Source organism: Falco punctatus, assembly GCF_963210335.1.
Source record: "Falco punctatus genome assembly, chromosome: 16".
NCBI classification, from domain to species: Eukaryota; Metazoa; Chordata; class Aves; order Falconiformes; family Falconidae; genus Falco; species Falco punctatus.
The window spans coordinates 557,885-575,404 of record NC_137596.1 but is presented as its reverse complement, the minus strand read 5'-3'; the positions used below and the strand labels follow the sequence as shown (position 1 = coordinate 575,404).

General features: G+C 47.9%; 1 protein-coding gene across 9 annotated transcripts in view; it reads left to right on the top strand.

Moving 5' to 3' along the window:
* CADM1 (cell adhesion molecule 1) overlaps positions 1-16,978 on the top strand; it is a 168,018-nt gene extending 151,040 nt beyond the window's left edge. For 4 of the 9 annotated variants that reach the window (XM_080366926.1, XM_080366923.1, XM_080366927.1 and 1 more), the window contains 2 exons: positions 15,067-15,198; positions 16,620-16,978. In XM_080366926.1, coding sequence (XP_080223052.1) covers positions 15,067-15,198; positions 16,620-16,738 — 251 coding nt within the window. In that variant the 3' untranslated portion in view covers positions 16,739-16,978. Of the gene's footprint in view, positions 1-5,866; positions 5,921-7,900; positions 7,982-15,066; positions 15,199-16,619 lie in introns of all 9 variants that reach the window. The other 5 variants (XM_080366921.1, XM_080366919.1, XM_080366924.1 and 2 more) reach the window with 3 other exon arrangements.
* Positions 16,979-17,520: the final 542 nt, after the last annotated feature.

Here is a 17,520-nt window from a genome sequence, read left to right as displayed (position 1 = left end):
GAAAACCATGTTTCAGGTGGACTGATCTCATAAATATAACATCATTTTTAAGGCTGGAAAGTCTGTCTGGTCTTGTCATTTCTGTTGTGAGCTTTGCAGCCAGCTGCTCCAGTGCCAGGCAAGCACCAAGCCCCCAAGCCCCGCGGACACGGTGTACATGTCCGAGCAGCGCCAAGGAAGCGAGTGATTCTCCTCTCACCTCGATTACTGGAGTAATTGCTTCACGCACAAAGAAGAAATCCAGCTTCTGAAAATGGGAACATAAATCTCATTTTTTAAGAGCTGCTTGAAATCTTGAGGGTTCTTCTTTGCTTTTGAGTTTCTAAGGTCCAGGGGGTCTGCCAGTGTGGAGCAGCGTTGGGTATTCTGGGGATGCTCTGCAGAGGAGCGCTCGCCGCAGAGGTCAGCAGTGAAGCTTGCATTATTACACTGCAGAAGGAGGTTCAGAAAACAAATAGCAACACTTTCCTATCAGCATAGCAGTCTAGCAAACTAACCCTTCTCGTCTGCTCAAGGCAGTCTAGCTAACAGCTTGACAGCTTCCTTAGCTTCCTACAGTTTCAAAGCGAGCCTAGATTGTCATTTCAGACTGGAAGTTGAACATACCAGCTTTTGGCACAAGCTTGCTTTTCAGCTAAAGAACCAAAACCTCTGACGATTTTAATTAAGGCTAATCCATATTTGAGTTTGCTATTTTGGTTTCTTTTAACTCTGATAAATCGACTGTTTCTTTTACTGACAGACATTCGCAAGGCAGAACCGCCTCTTTTTCCTGCCTATGCCCAACGAGGCATTTCTTGGGCGGTGGCAAAGGGAGGACCAAGTAAAGGGGTGGTTAAGTGGTGATGCGCCGTATCAAGTGGAGGGATGTGCAGTTCTTGTCCCAAATAACTTACCTGCCTGGGTGCAGTTTCCCACCCAACCCGAAATCAGGAAGCAGTCAGGCATGTGTCTGCTTTCCGTACATTGCCCAGCTGCCTATGAATGTTTAACGTCAAGACTCAACATGGGTAATCTTGTAGCTACCGTGATGAAAGTCACAGCAAAGTAAAAGTCCAAGTGACATCTCATCCCGCACTACGCTAATGATTGTGGAAGTCAGATGAAGGCAAAATGTTAATCACCCGGTTGTTAAGCCCTGGGGAAAGCCTTGAAGAGCCGACAGAAGATGGCATCGCAGTTTAATCCCCTGCAGGTCTGCTCAGGTGCTGAGGGTCCAGCTGCTCCTCTGCAGTACCAGCCTGGCACTTCACTTTCTTCAAAGGATCTGAGAGCAGTCGGGAAAGTCGGGAGGGAGCCGGGGCTCAGCCTGGGGGGCAGCCAGGCTCCATCCACCTCCTGCTCTCTGGTCGCAGCCGGCGCTTCATACCGTGCGCTTGCAGGCTGTCCTGCCTTGGCAGTGTAGGAAGAGCGGCCAGTGCAGGGTCCTTCCGCACTACCCTGGATCAACCAGGGCACTCTGCCTTTAGTAATGGAATTTTCTGGGGAAAGCCAGGTGCACTCAGTGACGGGACAGTGGCCTGCGGTATCGGAAAACGTTACACCTTTGTCCTGTTTTCCTCAGGCAACCCTAGAAACAGGTGCAGATGTTGAGCCCTGCATTTGGGAAAGATCAGGGAGCTGTGCGCTAGCGTGACTTCTGATGGCATTTCTAGATTCTGGGCGAGCCTTTTCAGACACGCAGCTTGCATCGATCTCCGGCAGGGAGGCAAGCCGGGAAGGCTTAGCATCATTGCTGAAGGCAGGGCTGCAGCACAAGGTGGCCGATGCAGAAGGACACACGCAGCTGAGCAGCCCTTGCCCATTTGCTTAATGCAGTTTTCCATGGCTTTCATCATTTTTACTCTAATTGGGGAAAGTTGTTTAAAAATGTGGTTTTAACTCTGGGACGATCTCTGAATATTTCCACCTGCGTGGGGGAGGACTGCTGCTGCAAGGAGACTGACAGCCGAAATGACAAGCAATCCCAGGCAAATGAGCTGCCACAAACTTTCCTGCCTTAAAACCCAGCCGGTCTGTGCCAAACCCCCCTGCACTTGCCCTTGCGGCTGCTTTTCCCGTGAAGACTCTGGGGTTTCTTTCCAAGCTTGTGTTGCTGGAGTGTGTATGAAGTATACCAGGTGTTTCTGTATGTTGGCCATTTGTTCTTACCAATGTCCAATGGGAGTGAGCATGTCTGTGAATGACTAGAAATGCATGGGCATGAACTACAGCCAAATGGATTTTCTCCAAAAACAATTTTTAAATGAATTGGAGGGAGAAAAAATAAAACAAAAGAGAAAAAAAAAAAAGAGAAAAAAAAAGAGAGAGATTGATAGCAAAGAAAACAAAATGTAAGGCTAGTGTGGAACCAGCACAATAACTTCAATCGGGGAAAGGAATTTTGAGTCATCTAATTTTTTGGAGTGTATCCTAGAGGACTGGGTGGGGGAAGGAGTCCTGTATTGTGTGTGCATGTAAAAGCGGTAGCAAAGCCCCTGCCATTCCTGTTCCCTTCCGGAATGGAGTTGATGGCAGCAATGCATGAGTGACTTAAAGCACGAACATTGTTAACTCTTTTGTTGAAAAATGAGAGCTTAACTGTAAATTTTCTGATGCACTTTCTCCTTTCTCTGCACTGTTCATTGCCAGAGCTCCAATAACAGCATGGTCATGGCCGGCAGGAAGGCTTGTGCTTCTGCTGCACCGCACTAAGCCGGGTTTACCGAGCTTAAGGCCTCCTCCCCTCTCATTTGGCCCTCCGTGGTGCCCAGGGTGCTGGCGGGGCTGAGATCCAGTTCCCTGCTGCTTTGCAGCTGAACCATGGGCAGACCTTGGTGGTGCCGGGAGAGTCACGTCTCCGAGAGCCTGCCGCCGCTTGCTCTGGGAAGCCAGCACTTTTTCTGCCATGCCCTTTCTTTTCTTCTCCCCTGCCCCTCTTCCCCTATCCAAATCACCGGGCAAATTTTTAATTTCTTTGCCGATGGCAGGCCGGGGAGCTCAGCCTTCGCAGGGCTGCTGCCCTCGGGGGAGCCCCTCGGGCAAGGGGCTCGCCTCCCGTTTTGCCCCCTGCGCTAGCAGGACATGTATAAGCAGCCATGACCTTATACATGATGCTCCTTGGCTGCAGCGAGAGACACGACTGCACTTGGCCGCTTTTTCCCCAGATTTTTCCCGTTGCGAGCAAAGAGCTTAAAGAGCTCCCGAATGATTTTTCCAGGCGGCGGGCAGTGCCCATCGCAATGTCGCGCCCGCCGCGTGCAGCCCTGTACGTGCGTGCATACACTCGGTGACGGGGACGCTCAGAGCTGCTTTTCAGCTCCCCCGGCGAGGCAGAAACAAGGCGCTGCTGCCTCAGCGCAGCCGGGATTTCTGCTCATCCTGATGACAAGGTAGGGTGGAAAAAAAATCTCTTCCGAAGCTGGCAAAGCAGGAAGTCTGGAGCGAAGGTTAAAAAAACGAAAGCATCCCAATCGTGAATGAAGAGTGACGAGAAAATACCTTGCCCATAATATAGCAGGTAAATTATTTTACAAGCTGGAAATTCATCCCCGAAGGCCAGTATGAATTTTTAATCATGGCCTTAGCAGGGTTCTGTACAAGAGCATTTAACACTACTGTGTTCAGCTCTTGTTGCTTTTTCCTATAGCACTCAGTCTCCGAAAATGAGTTTTACTAGTCTGAAGCCAAAAGCCCAGCCGTGCCGGAGCACCAGCCAGTTCACACATCTTGCCGAATGCAACAGCATGCAAGGAAAAAGCCTCGGTACTTTCTGCATTAGCATTATCAATCGGCTCTGCCTGTCTAACTGCCTTTCTTCCTTTTGAAAATGCCCTACTTAAAAGTGTGACTAATAGTAAACACATTCCTCAATATATTTTACAGATCCAGTCCTTGGGGCAATTGAATAAAACATCACAAAGCTCTCTGCACATGTTAAGATCGCTGTGCGGGGCCACGGAGCGCAGCATGAAACAGAATCCCTAATTGCTTATTTACAGCTTGATACAAAAGAGAAATTGTCTCTTCCTCAAAAACAGGAGGTAGCTTAGGACGCTTAGGCACAAAGTGTTGCTCTGTCGATAGAAATCTGTAAATAACGGGTGTGCTGATGTCATTGTTTGGACACCTGGGTCAGGCTGCAGGAGATGTTACTCGGCTTGCCGGGTGCACCCTCCCGGGATGCATCATTCAGGAGGGAAACGGTAGCAGAGTGAAAACTTGGCTTTCATTTATTTAACAGGGGTTGCGGCAGACTTTGAGTTTGTTCTGGTCAGAAGTGAAAAGAAGGGGCTTTAATAGCTGATATGAAACTTTAATGAGAATAAAATCAAGAAGTAATTTACCACATATTTAAAATGCCTCACAACAGGTTTTAATACTGTTCAGTGGCATTTTTTCAGTATACCAGGTGCAGGTAGAAACTGAATTGTTAAATTTTCTTTAGAAAAATATTTTATTTTCTATTTTGCCTCATAAAAAATGCAGCATTGCTCTTTTTCATTATTGAGAACATGTAGTTCCTTTTAAGTGAAAGGGAAGACTCTACAGAAGCAATTTTGGAGAAAAGTTGAATGGCTCCTCTTCTGAGCCCAGGTTTGCACATCCAGTGCTTCTGTGAGTCAACTGTCATCATCTTTTTATATCATATCATGGTAAATAGAGGGCTCCCTAAATCATAGAGGGCTCCCCGAAATTCAGGAGCAGCACACAAATAAAACTCCTGCTATTAATCTAAACGACTTCCCCCTGTAGAAGGTAATTCCGACCATAGCTTCCAGGTGACCTGACATATTTAAAATGCAGTCACTGAAAATGAGTTTTATTTTTAATGAGCTCTATATATCTCTGTGTTGCTGGCTGCTATCCGATGGGGGACAGCCTGCGCATCGACTATACTGCATTAACGTCTTTGCTGTTTAAAAGAAAGTTAGCCTGTGTAGCAGCCTGCAAGCTTACGAAGCCAGGTTTCCAAGTGACCAGTGCTGGCGGTGTCTCTTCATGGGAAATACTGTATTTATTTCTTTTTCTTTGATAATGCATTTGCTTTACCAGCCAGCAGCGAGAGTAAGTTATCGCAAGTACCAGCCTTCAATGGTTCATGCTGTACTATTCCTCCTCTAAGTAGATCTCTGTGACCTCCAGACACTGGTTTGCCCTGTAACCTGTGCTGAGAAGTTCACTCCACTAGATGCCGTGCCCTCCCGTGGACCCCCCAACATTTTCTCAAACACTCAAACAAAACAGAAAATAACAGCTTTACGGCCAGTGTTAGCTGCCAGCTGTGGTCACAAGAGTGTGCCTCACCTACTGCTTTATCAGCTTTGAGGATAGATGCTTTTTCTGTAAGCACATCCAATTTGGGAAAACTAAAATGAGTTTTTGTCAGATTTTTTTGCAGAAGACACAGCCTGCGGTCTGCACGCGCAGATGCCTTACAGCTTTGAAATGCAGTCCGCAATACTCACTAATCGATAAATTGCCGGGCTTGTCAACATTCCCCCAAAATAGATTGTGGAAAATTGGAAGAAACTGTTACATTGCTCTATGTATACAGAACCAAAATTGAGCCACGCTAAATTGGGAAACTGCCCCCTGTGGTGACTAAATGGCAGAGTTTGGGGGTCTTTGCATGCTGTTATGAATGAGTGATTCTGATGCCATGTTTCATGTGCCAACAGTGTAGACTGAGGAATGTTTCTGTCCATAATAAAGGAAATTATTTCAATTCTATCATACGAGTTACTCTGCCCAAACCAGCAGAAGGTGGCAATGATTGACATATTATTTTTTTCCCCCCCAAGAAATTCATCCTCAGTTCTTAAGTGTGTTGTTTTTTTGTTGCTCAAGAAACACAGAGAAAAATGAGTTTGTTTTTACTTGTAAGGCTTTACTCAGTTGCCCAATTCGGCAGAGGAGCTGGACTATGGGGATCTCTCAGGTAAGGGCTAGTACGTAGGTAAACCGCTGCTCTTCTACGCTAGATACTGGTTCCACTCTGATTTCTGCATCTTGGCCATGTTGCATTGTATAGTTGCTGTGGTGTAGCTATTCCTCCAACACACGGTCTCGCAGCTTGGGTATGCACTGTTTTCTGTTGGGATTTTCCTTCCCTTTTCTTGGAGGGGTGTGGGGGGGTTTGGCACCCATTTCTGTGTGGCACCCCTGACACCAGGGCGGGAGGCATGCAGGGTGGTGAGACTTGCCATTGCAGGTTCCCTCCCACGCGTGGAATTTCCTAAATGCTGATTTGGAGACCGGTTGAGTTGAAACTTGGTTTGTAAAATGCTCAACTGTGCCGGACTGTGCGAAGCCGCCTGTAAAGCGGGCAGCCAGCACTAAACCTGGGCAGCTTGCTGATTTCTCGTCAGATGAGTATTAGACTGGGGATAAAAAGGAGGCGATGGCTTTACCAGCAGAGGCAAAACCAAGTAACTGGTTTGAACCTCTTTGTATCCATGCTGGACTGAAAGTTATGTAAATGCATCCTTATAGCTGGTCCTTGCGAATTAGCAGTAATCTAGATTAAGAAATAAAAGCATCTTCAGTGGATGCAGTCGGTATATTCAAAACAGAGGTCAGTCGTCCCAGCAGTACAGAGTCTAAGCCTCTGATTTTTGTGTTTTGCCAGAGTTTTTCTAGAGCATCTGTAGAAATTCATCCCATTTTTTTGCTCCTTCTTCCCAGAGCATATCTGTGGGCTGCCCCTGCCCGCTGCCCTCCTGCAGGGCAGCCCTGGTCAGGGGGGCTCTGCCCAGGAGGTTTGTGCTCCTGCAAGGGTGTGAGCACAGGGCAAAAGCTAATGCCAAAAAAAAAAAAAAAAAAAAGGAACGCCCCGGAGTCCTCGTCTCATCCTGTGAAATGCTTTCCTTTTATCCGATCAAATCGGCAGCATCTCTTCCTGTAAGCCACTATAGGTATGCTTTGGCCAAGAGGTTAGAAATGATTTGTTAATTCGGTATGTATTCTAACACCTGAGCGATACTAATAATTATTATTGCAGGCCTGGGCCCAGATCTCATAGGTAAGAAGCACTAGGTGTCTGTTAAATACCACTGTGTGGATGGGAGATCATTGTTTTGCTCTGAAAAGCTTTATGACTTTTTTTAATTTGTATTTTTTTAAAGAAAAATGCACTTGGTGATCCAAAGAGAAGAACGGGAAACAATTCCGCAAAGGAATTCCTCAAAATGGGTGTCTGCCTTTCCCTTGAGTGCCTGCATCCCCACGCGGTGCCAGCCACGGGCAGCACGTCCCAGCAAGGCTGCAGCTGCACGGCTGGCGCCTTTTCCTCAGAGTATAGCTCGCTGTTTCCGTTTTTCTGAATCTGAAACGTGAGTCAAAATTTCCCCAAAACTTTACAGAAAGCAGTGTGAGCACGGCTGCTGCCTGCAGCGAGCAGGTGAGCGAGCACCCTTTGTGCGCTACCGTACACCCATTTTGGAGCACCCGCTCTGACCACTGAGTCCCCCCCTGCCCCCCAAAGAGTTCCAAAATTTTGCTCGTTGCTCTCTCGGTTGCTTATGGACACCCAAAAGGTGATGGTACCAAGACAGATGTGCCGGTGTCACTAGAGAAGGAGCCCCAGGTTATCCTCTCCTGCAAACAAAACTCTGCCCTCCATCCCATAACCCGTGCCCAGATGCCCAGGAAACCAAAATAAGATCCCTTTTGCAGACTGGGGTCGCCAAATCTGGGCTGTCAGACGGGTGGTCCAGGTGAGTGCCGGAGCTGAGCTCTCCATCGGGAACACTGCCCTGCGCCCTGGTGGGACCAGGCGCTCAGAGCCTTGGGTACCGACGGGCGGGCGCGTGGGGATGCAGGAGTGCATGCCTGCACCTCCGCTCGCCCCAGGTGCGCCGCGCTGTGCCGGATGCGTCGGTGCTGCCATGGTGTTTGCTCAGTGTGCTGTTCCTTTCAGGTACCGCTGTCCCGCTAAATGCTTCAACGGAGGCTCTGCCAACTGTGCAATTAAGTAATGCATCCCTTGCCTTCCGTCCAGGTAGCTAGTTTCCAGAGCTGTATTTGCTTTTCCTGGTCAAGCTGTGTGTGTCCGCAAACCTCCTCTCGTTCCTACTGTGTAGGGAGCATAGGGTGCGGAAGGCGTCGGCCTTGCGCCCAGGCACACGGGGTTTCTTCCTCGGCTGCAGCATTTCTCTGTCTCACCGCAGCCTGGCGGACAGGACTGATGCAGCCCTGGCAGCACGTGGGCAAACTGCTTTCCATGTGCATGCATGTAGAATATATACGTACGATGTGCAGGCTGGTGCGTGCTCTGGTTGCAATCACACGCTCGCCCTAATTCGGCACGCAGGTACCGCAGCCCCCCTGGTGTGCAGCGGTCTTTCTGCTTTGCTCGAGGGCGTTGGGACACATCTTGTAAAATGGGGAGCAATCCAGAAGGACCTGTGTAGCCTTTGCATCAGGTCTGAACAACTAATCAAAACCTGATTAGCACCTTTGTTCAGGGGGGATGCTGATGAATCAATTGCTATCGATTGCAAGCGGGGCTCCATTTTCTAGCGGAGAGGAGTCTGAAGAAACAACCAAGAAACATTGAGCACCTGTCATAGTGATTAAATTTATTAAAACAATGCGCATTATTTTTTACGAGGCGATCTTGAAATGGGTCACTGAAGGGGAGCTTATTGATTCGGGAAGGATGAACTCCTCAAATTTCTCTGGCTTAAATTAGTCCAGATTCAATTACAATATGACAAACAGGTAAACGCTACTCTTGAACAGTCCATCAATAAATTAGAGCAGGGGTAGCACACTTAATGCCGTGCTAAGGTAATGCATAACGTTATTGCTCATCCCGTCATACACAGGCAGTGATTTCTGGCCTCCCACATCATGGCTGAGTGTTTTACAGCGTCCATGCAATTACAGCAGCCTGTTCTTCCCCCGGCCCTGCCCACCAGCACCCCCCACCAACCCCAGCTCCTAGCACTGCTCCATCACTTTGAAAACTCGGTTCCACAAAAGATCTGGCAGCAGATGCAGTGGGGAGATGTTAGCACTAGCTTTAAGTATCCTATCTCGCAGCAGAGGGGCTTACCAGGTTTTTGGAAGCACCCAAGTAGCTTGAGGCCATTAGCACCTCCATCGTGACCAGCTGTGATGTGGGAGCTGAAGTCATGTTGGTATGTTAATTATTTAATAAGCTAAACTTCACTAAGAGGAAGAGCGCTGAGTTTGGAATCCTTGGAAGACGTTGATTTAGATTTTATTTTCTCTGCCTTGATGCAGATGTTACATTAACATCTGGGAAGCACGGGAGCTGTTGATGGAGTTGGTGTATAAAGTTACAACTCAAATTCAACCCACATTGGCCTACATCAATAGTTTGGAATGAATTTTCACCCAGAAGCTGAAGATAAATTCCCAGAGGGGTGCAGTGATAAATTCAAATATGCCAAAATTAACATCTATGGTGTGTTTGCACAAAGATCTCCATCAGTTTCCTGCTTTTACAGCACAAATGTGCATAGGGCAAGGTGAGGGCTGTTCAGACGCCCCAAAATGTTACAAGGCATTGGTTGAGAGACAGTAAAGCAGGGAGGAAGGTGGGGAGCAAGGACGGGAGATTGGACCAGCTGCGCAGCAGGCGTCCGACCAAAACATGCACTTTCCCGAGTCAAATTAGGGTGGGTTCCGTCCCCAAGTGCTGCGTTTGCTTCAACACCGTTGGTATGGAGAGCGTTGATGGGGAGCGGTGCTGGAGCACACAGGGGAAGCATGGGAGATGCTGTTCGAAGTGGTAACAATCCTGGGAACGGCGCTAGCAGCACCGGGAAGGCTGGGTGCCCAGCGTGGTGCGGGCTCCGGGCCGCTCTGGCGCTGGTGGCCATGGGGGAGGTGCAGCTGCCTCCGGGCGCTTGAGGATGCTTGTGTGGGCAGGAGGGACCCTTCACAGGGGCATCCCAAACCTGGCACTTGGACCTTTCCAGGGCCCGGCTCTGAAGGCTCAGCAAGGACTGAAGGTAAAAATAAAATGGTTTGACCCTAATGGGTCTGAAGCTTTTAGAGTGGGTATAATTGGGATTTAAAATACTAGCTAGTCCAGTCAGCCAGGTCCAACCTAGTCTTTCTCTTAATCTTGAGATGCTGCCACTTGGGAAAAGAGCAGAAGCTGGAATGTACGTAGACATATATATATATATTTTAAAACCTCATTAAAACAGAATTGAGTGGAACCTTTTTATTGAGTAGCTGGGAGGAGAAAAGTCTTCCATCTGCTAAACCTTGCTGTAAGCATTGACCCATATTGTTAGGATACAGCCATTAAAATCTGCCAGCTTTTTTCACTCTTGAGACAGTCCACAGAAATCTGTTTTTAAGCCATTGTATCTGCAGAAATGTTAGAAAACTTAAGGTCATTAATGCATTTATGTTTTTTAAAAAGTGTCTCCCCCTGAAAAAAAAAAACCAACAAAAAACAAAAAACAAACAAACAAAAAAAAAACCAAAAAAAAATAACAAAAAAAAAACCAAAACGCATCACCAAGATCCTGCAGGTTTAAAATGCAGGTGTTAGTTTGTTAGTTGACAGTACTTGATGGGGAAGGTACCCAGCTCAGCGTCTGCTACATGTTGCTCCTGACTCTGGGAATTATCTTCTGTTAGTATGGTGCTGGGATGGTGCCGAGTAGGAGCCAGCCCAGAATACCTTTCCTCTCTGTCCACCTGCCATTTCACAAAGTCCACTTTTTGTTTAAAGGAAAACTTCAGCGTTCCTGTTCCACTGGTATAATCCCCTTTTTTGTTGTTGATTACGTGAGCAGCTGGTTAAAATAATACGCAAACCCCAAATGAAAGTTGCCAACGTCTGTTATTGGCCATCACTTGAGATGGGACGACAGTGCTCTCTGCTGCTGTACACAGATCTGCATCCGTGCAGGCAAGTTCGATGCTGCATCGGATAAAATGATGGCATCCCTTGAATGCGGGGCACAGCCATGCTATGCTCCCAGGGGAGGCATCACAGCAGTTTTAAAGAAAAATAGATTTCTTTTTTTTTCCTGCATATATTCCATTATTGCCGGTGGATTGTACCTTTATCGCTGCAGTTTTCCTTTAAGGTGCTTTGGTATCGAGCAAAGCACCACCCCACAAAACTAGGTTCAGCTGAGGTGTCAAGTAGCTGCAGAGTAGCCACGTAGGTGTGCATGTTGTTCGCAACATGCAGCAATGTCTGCGCCTTTCCTTCCTCCCTCCCTCCTTCCACTACACCCACAAAAAAACCCAGAAGCAACCCAGAAACAAAGCCGTAATAGAAAAATTTCTGACTGTTCGATTTAAAGGCCAGTGTGCTCCAATATATATTAACATCTTAATGGGAAAGCTCTGCATGTATACATTTACTACTCTCTGACAAGAGGGAATTAAATGTCAGAAGGATTTGTAGCATCTATAATTGAATTGGTGCTGAGAAAAGCAAATCTTAAGGAAGAATAACATATTAGGATTAGCAAATAATGTGGCATTTTGTCAGTTCCTGCCATCTCATCTGTTCCCTCTTCAGTAATAAAGTTGTGATTTCTTTTTTAATCATAGATATGAAGCGGGAATAGCTTTTGTGAATTGGAGACAGCTTTTTAACACAGATCCTAGTTTTTAAGGTCAAGTCTCTCTTTCTTGGCATGAATCTGGGGAATTATTCTTTCTTCCGTAGTCCCTAACAGGTTTAGGTTGTTTGGTGGGGTTTTTTTAATTGCTGGAGAAATAATGAGTGGCAGAAATTGGAATAGACCCTCTTGTGCTGTGGTGGCTTGGATTTGCTTGGAGCAGCGTCAGGAATTGCTGGAAGTGCCGGAATTGCTGGAAGTGCCGGAATTGCCTGTCGGGTGTCAGGCACGGCCCTCGCCTTTCCTTCTGTGCGGGAGGGTGCAGCTGGGCTGACACCGGGTAGTGACACGGGAGCGTGTGGAGTTTGATGAGGTGGAGAGATGTTGGAGGAGGAACAGCTAGCAGCAGGAACGGCGTCACGCTGGAGTAGCTTGTGTAGGGAAGGGCCCTCACTGGAGAGTTATTTGAGAGTCGGAGCAGGAAGGCAGTGTTAGCAGCGCTGCAGGCATCACTGGCTTTGCTGTGGGAATCGTGGTCCCTGGCCTTTCAGTTTTCACTTTCCTGTTTAAAAATAAATAAATAAATAAATTAAAAAAAAAAACGGGTGAAAGGCTTGCAAAATGTAGAAAAAGTTTATTTTTCTCTAAAAATTGTGAGTAGTTTAGAGGGTAAACTTACATGCTAATCTAAAAGAAATACTACCTTTTTACGTTAAGAGTACCTTGTCACCTGCCTCACAAGCTTGATTTTAGATGGTTTGCAACCACTAGACATCCTCAGAGGATACATAATTTTTACTCAGTGTGTGGGCTCGAAAATTAACTATTTAGTCACACACATAATAAAACAAACTTGCACTTCGCAGAGGTCTTTTTTAACAGAAATAATTAAGAAAAATGGCCCTGCGTGTCCCAGTAGACACAGTCATACTTAACAAACTGTTCCGGCCAGAACTGTTTGCCACGTTTTGTGCAAATGTCACTTCCTGGAGAAACACCGTCTCCTGCTCTGGTGCAGTTGCAGCTCGAAGGGGACCCGTGACAGATGCGTTGGGCTGAGGCTCTGGCACGGCACCGAGCGTCCCAGAGCCCGGCCCCGCAGCTGTGCCTTGGTGCTGTGGCACAGAGGCTACTGCTGCCAGGGCGAGTGCACCCAGGTTTCGTCTTTCCAGAACTTTAATTTATGGTGATTCAGAACAAATGCCTCTTGATGCAAAATCCTGCTTGAAGCACATTATAGAGCCATAACTCAGTGTGTTTATTCCCCTCAGCTGTTCTAGATGTCAACAAGACATTCATCCTCCCAGTCTGGGATGCTGCTGTCTCCTCCTTAGTGCAGCCGAGTGGAACTGGGTGCTCAGTTTCTTAAAAAAAAAAAAAAAAAAAAAAAAGAACTAAAATATGGAGTGGAACTTGTCTAAAGCAGCTGCTCCAGCAGCTGAGCCGGGTTTGGTTGCTTTACGGAGAGTAAGCCCTTCAGGGCCGGATTAGCCGAGCTAAATACCACAGTGAGAGGGCTGGATTTGAGTGGTAGCTACCTGGAGCACCCAGCATCGTTGATTTTTTCCCCAGCTGCTACCCTGGGCAGAAACAGAGTCTTTGCCTTGGCGAGGTGGTCTGTTTGGCACGCTGCTGTGCTTCTGTGGGCTCCTTTCCCACCGGTAGACAGGGATGTTGGGCCACTTGCCAAGTGGCAAATGCCGGGAAGCGCTCAGGGTAGCGGTCTGCTCCTGCTGGAGATGGTGCAGAGAGGGAGGGCCCTTTACCACGCGCTCGGCGTTCTCTGGCACGCTCTTACTGCAGCCAGATGGCTCGGGTTGAGTTGATGTGGCAGCAAGCACCTTTGGTTTACAAGGGGGTTTGTTTTGGGCCACGGTTGTTAGCTCCTCGGGTAAGCAGCTGAGGGGAGGGCACACGCCAGCCCAGTTCAGCCCGAGCATCCCACTGCGTCTGCCGGAGCTCCTGCTCTTGGAAGCTACTCGAAGGGTTGTTTCATGGGTTTTTTTTAAAAATTGTTTTAATTAAAAGGGCGCTTTATGGTGCTCTCAGTCACGAGTTATTTACTTATGTCCCTCAGTCCTTAATCTTGGAGCAGAATTGGAAATATCGATAGAATGCGTAAATCCCGGGCTGCAGCTCAAAAGCTTTGTATCAGGTTTCAGCTCAAAGGAGCACCATTACCTTTAGCTGTCAGGGACCTGTACGCTTGATCGATAAACTTCAAATATTATTAGAGGTGGAGGCTTCAGAGATTTGCTCTGTTCTTTGGAGGGAGACGGAGATAAATCTTTCTTAAAAATTGACTTGCATTTGCACTCTCAGTCTTCCTGGTAAAATGCATTTCTCTTAGGTGTCTGGGCAACTGCATGCAGGACAGATTTATAGGCCATGTGCTTCTTGTAGTGAAAGATTTAAATGGTAAATCCTTCACATATGACTTCACAAATCATGTAAAGTTAAAAGGTTTTTACCGTTTCTGTTGCTGCTGTGCTTAAATTGTAAGGTATGGCCAGTAAATCATTTTAATGGAGGTGTCGCGCTTGACTCAATTGAAAAAAAAAAAAAAAAAAAAAAAAGGAAAAAAAAAAAAAGAGACAATGGTTTAGCTTCTATTCCAAAATGTTAATGTATTAATCAACGGGAGAATAATTGTTTTTTACTATGTTATAAATCTCAGTTGCCATTAGGATTGCAGTGAGGGTTGATGTAGCTGCGTTCTTAAATTAAAACTGTTTACACTGCTATACATTCACTTTACATGGCCATAGCTCATTCCGGGTTCATTTCGGAGTTGTTCCTCTGCCAAATAAGTCATTCTTCTCCCGGGTGACGGCGTCCTAAGGGACACGCGCTTTAAAAGAAAACTAATTGTATGGTGAGGAGTTAAATAAATGAAATAAAGCCATTGGAGGCACGATACAATTATTGCTTTGTGTCTTTGAACCTCGTGGACTGCGTTGAACAGCAAGGGTTGTGTTCCATGACGTAACTTTGTCAGGCTGGGCGAGAGGATTATTGTATAAACGCATTTCCCATGCTGGGTTGGTTGGGTTTCAGTCAAGGAGTTCTTCGGGCTGAAGCTGAGATGTTTTCAGTGGGGCACTTGGTGTTCCCCCAAAGCTAACGATTAATAGTCCTGTACTGGACTGCTCTTGCCTGTGCCCCCATCCCCTGGGGAGCTTCAAGTTTGGGGAGCGTCCTAGGGAAAGTTCCCAAAATAGGTGCCCACCACCAACTCCATCTCTCCTCTCCCTCTCCCAGCTGTCTTCCACGTGCGTAGTTGTAGTGCTGCTGCTTCTAGCGGAAAACACCTCGCAAGTCGAGCGGCCAGATCAGTTCAGCTCTGGACAGAGTTCCTCTGCCCGAACTCATCTGCCTAGATAGCTCCCTGCTTTACCCTGTTTCCTTCCGAGAGCACAAGGGTGGCTTTTCCAATCCTCAGAGCAGCTGCAGCCAAGACCCTTCAGAGAGCATCATAATAAGTCCCAAATTCTTATTCCTCTTCTGATCTCAACAGATTCTCGTGCAGGTGAGGAAGGGGCAATACGGAGCGTGGACCATGCAGTGGTTGGTGGCGTCGTGGCCGTGGTCGTGTTTGCAATGCTTTGCCTGCTCATCATTTTAGGGCGATATTTTGCCAGACATAAAGGTAAGACAAAAAACAAAACTGGAAAATGAAAGGACATGGCACGTGTGTCCCTTTGCTCGTGATGTTGTCCTGTCCGTTGCAAGAGAACCCTTTGTTCCTCTGGAAGAAATGTCTCCTGAAAGCCCTGTGTGGTGGGAAAAGGAGGGAGGCTGGAGCAGCCCAGCCGTATTCTGTGCACCTGGGGCTTAAGGCAGGAGGACAGCGCTTTGCCCCAGGCACGGGCTTTGCCCACCATGCCACTTTACCCACCGTGCCGCTGCTGAGGCTTGCAGGTGTCGGCACCCCTGGAGGCACCTGGCAGCAGGATACCTGACAAACAAGGCAGACGGATTTTCTGGAGCAGCAGTGTTCACCATGGGGCACAATGAGCTCTTCATCAAGAGCTCCATCGCCCACTCCCTCCATTACATCCCCGGGTATTTCGGGCAGTTACCGCGTACGCTGCGCAGAGCGGCGCCAGCTCAGCGCACCCCCGCCGTGCACGGCCAGCATGGCGGCACGCAGCTGAAACCTCCAATGCCAAAGTCCCTCTACAAAACCTGGCTGACCAGAGCCGATACAGTCTGTGCCGCACCATCTCCATGTTGCCTGAAATGGTCCATTTGGGGAACTTGTTACGGCTTCCAGAGCAAATTGAAACCCACACACAGAATCATGACTGTGCCCCTGTCTGTGTGTTTGTACAAAAGAATTTAATGTTAACTGGGGTTTATTTAGTATATGGGGAAAAGCTGACGGAGGATGAGAGGCTCGTTACAACCGCAGCTGGGCCAGAGTGAATAATGTTGAGAAGAGAGGAGAAAGAGGGGAGAGAAACCTTAAAGCACATTAGGGGAGAGAGAAAGCAGAGGTGAAAGATTTGTTTCTTTTAATGAAGCGCGTGGAACACCATTTTACCAATATTTTTGTGCTTCTGAAAGGGGGAAGTAGCTGTGACCTAATTTCTTTCCCGAGCGAGACACTGCAGAGTGTGGCACACTGTCACATTCCAGAGCAGGGATGCCGGTGCCCAGTGTGTGGTCAGCCCCAGGCGTTTCCAGCAATGGAGCAGGGACCTCCGGCACTGGGCAGCACCAGCCATGCTTGTCGCTGGCAACTGGTTTTCCATGCCGCAGACTGGTATTTTCATGGTCTGCAGAAGCTAAAAGCCCAGCTCCCACTAAAACAGACGGGGATGGCTTATCCAAGGCAGGGCTGGAAGAGCCCCTGTCGCGGCGCCTTTGGGTTGGTGGCACACTTGCTGCTGAACAGCATCTCGGCTGCTCAGTCCCTTGCATTCAGCCTCTGTTTCTTTTCAGGAGGGGAGGGGGGGGTGGTGGTGTGTGTGTACGTCCCCTTTCTGCTTGCGGCTCCAGCATTCGCTGTCATAGCACCTTGCGGAGACCTGCTCCGAGTCACGCAGCCTCCCCCTTCCCTTTCAGGTACATACTTCACTCACGAAGCCAAAGGAGCAGATGATGCGGCCGATGCAGACACAGCCATCATCAATGCAGAAGGAGGACAAAACAACTCCGAAGAAAAGAAAGAGTACTTCATCTAGAGCAGCCTTGGTTTCTATGAGGTGTCCAACCGTGGACGGTTACTGCTGGCCCTATTTAAATGCTAAAGAGACGGTGATATTGGAAGTTGCAACCAGCTTGTGTCTTTTTTTTTTTTTTTTTTTTTAAGGAAAAAAAAAAATAAAAAGGCAAATGGGCGGAGAGTTGTGAGGCTGGGAGGGTCCGGGATTTGCTGTGTAAAAATATTCCTCGTAAAGTACACTCTGCTGTTTGACACCTCAGTTTGTTTGGGTTTTCTTTTTTTGGCCAAGTCCAGCTTGGATTTAGTTTAGTGAAGTCATTTGCAGAAGATTCTGTGCCTTGTTTAATTTCTGTTCGTTTGGGTCGGGGGGAGGCTGGGAAGAAGAGGGGCTTCTGTGCGTTAGTTCCCTTCAGGTTTCTGTGGCTCTTCGTTTCCCCTTTCCTGTTCTGTTCCTGGAGTTGCCTGCCGGGCCCCCTTGGAGTAGGCGCATTTCTTTGAAGGTGTCTCTCTTTCTTTTTCTCTTCACCATTTTCCGTTCAGAACTCGAGTTCATTGGAGGAGAACCAGCACATTTTAGATTTCGTAGTTTGCAGTTCAGTGTGCCCATGTCCCATTCCCTCTGTCGTTGTAAAGGCTTGGATGAACACGACGACAAGAACCCCTTTGTGGCTGCCCGTGCTTCAGGTGCTTTCGATGGTGGTGACTAGGAAATAGGCTGGAGCTTGGCAAAGGCGCTCGTTGGCCGCGGGGAAAAGCCGGACCTGGGGCGTATCCTCCTGGGGGGGATGCTGAGCCTGCCTG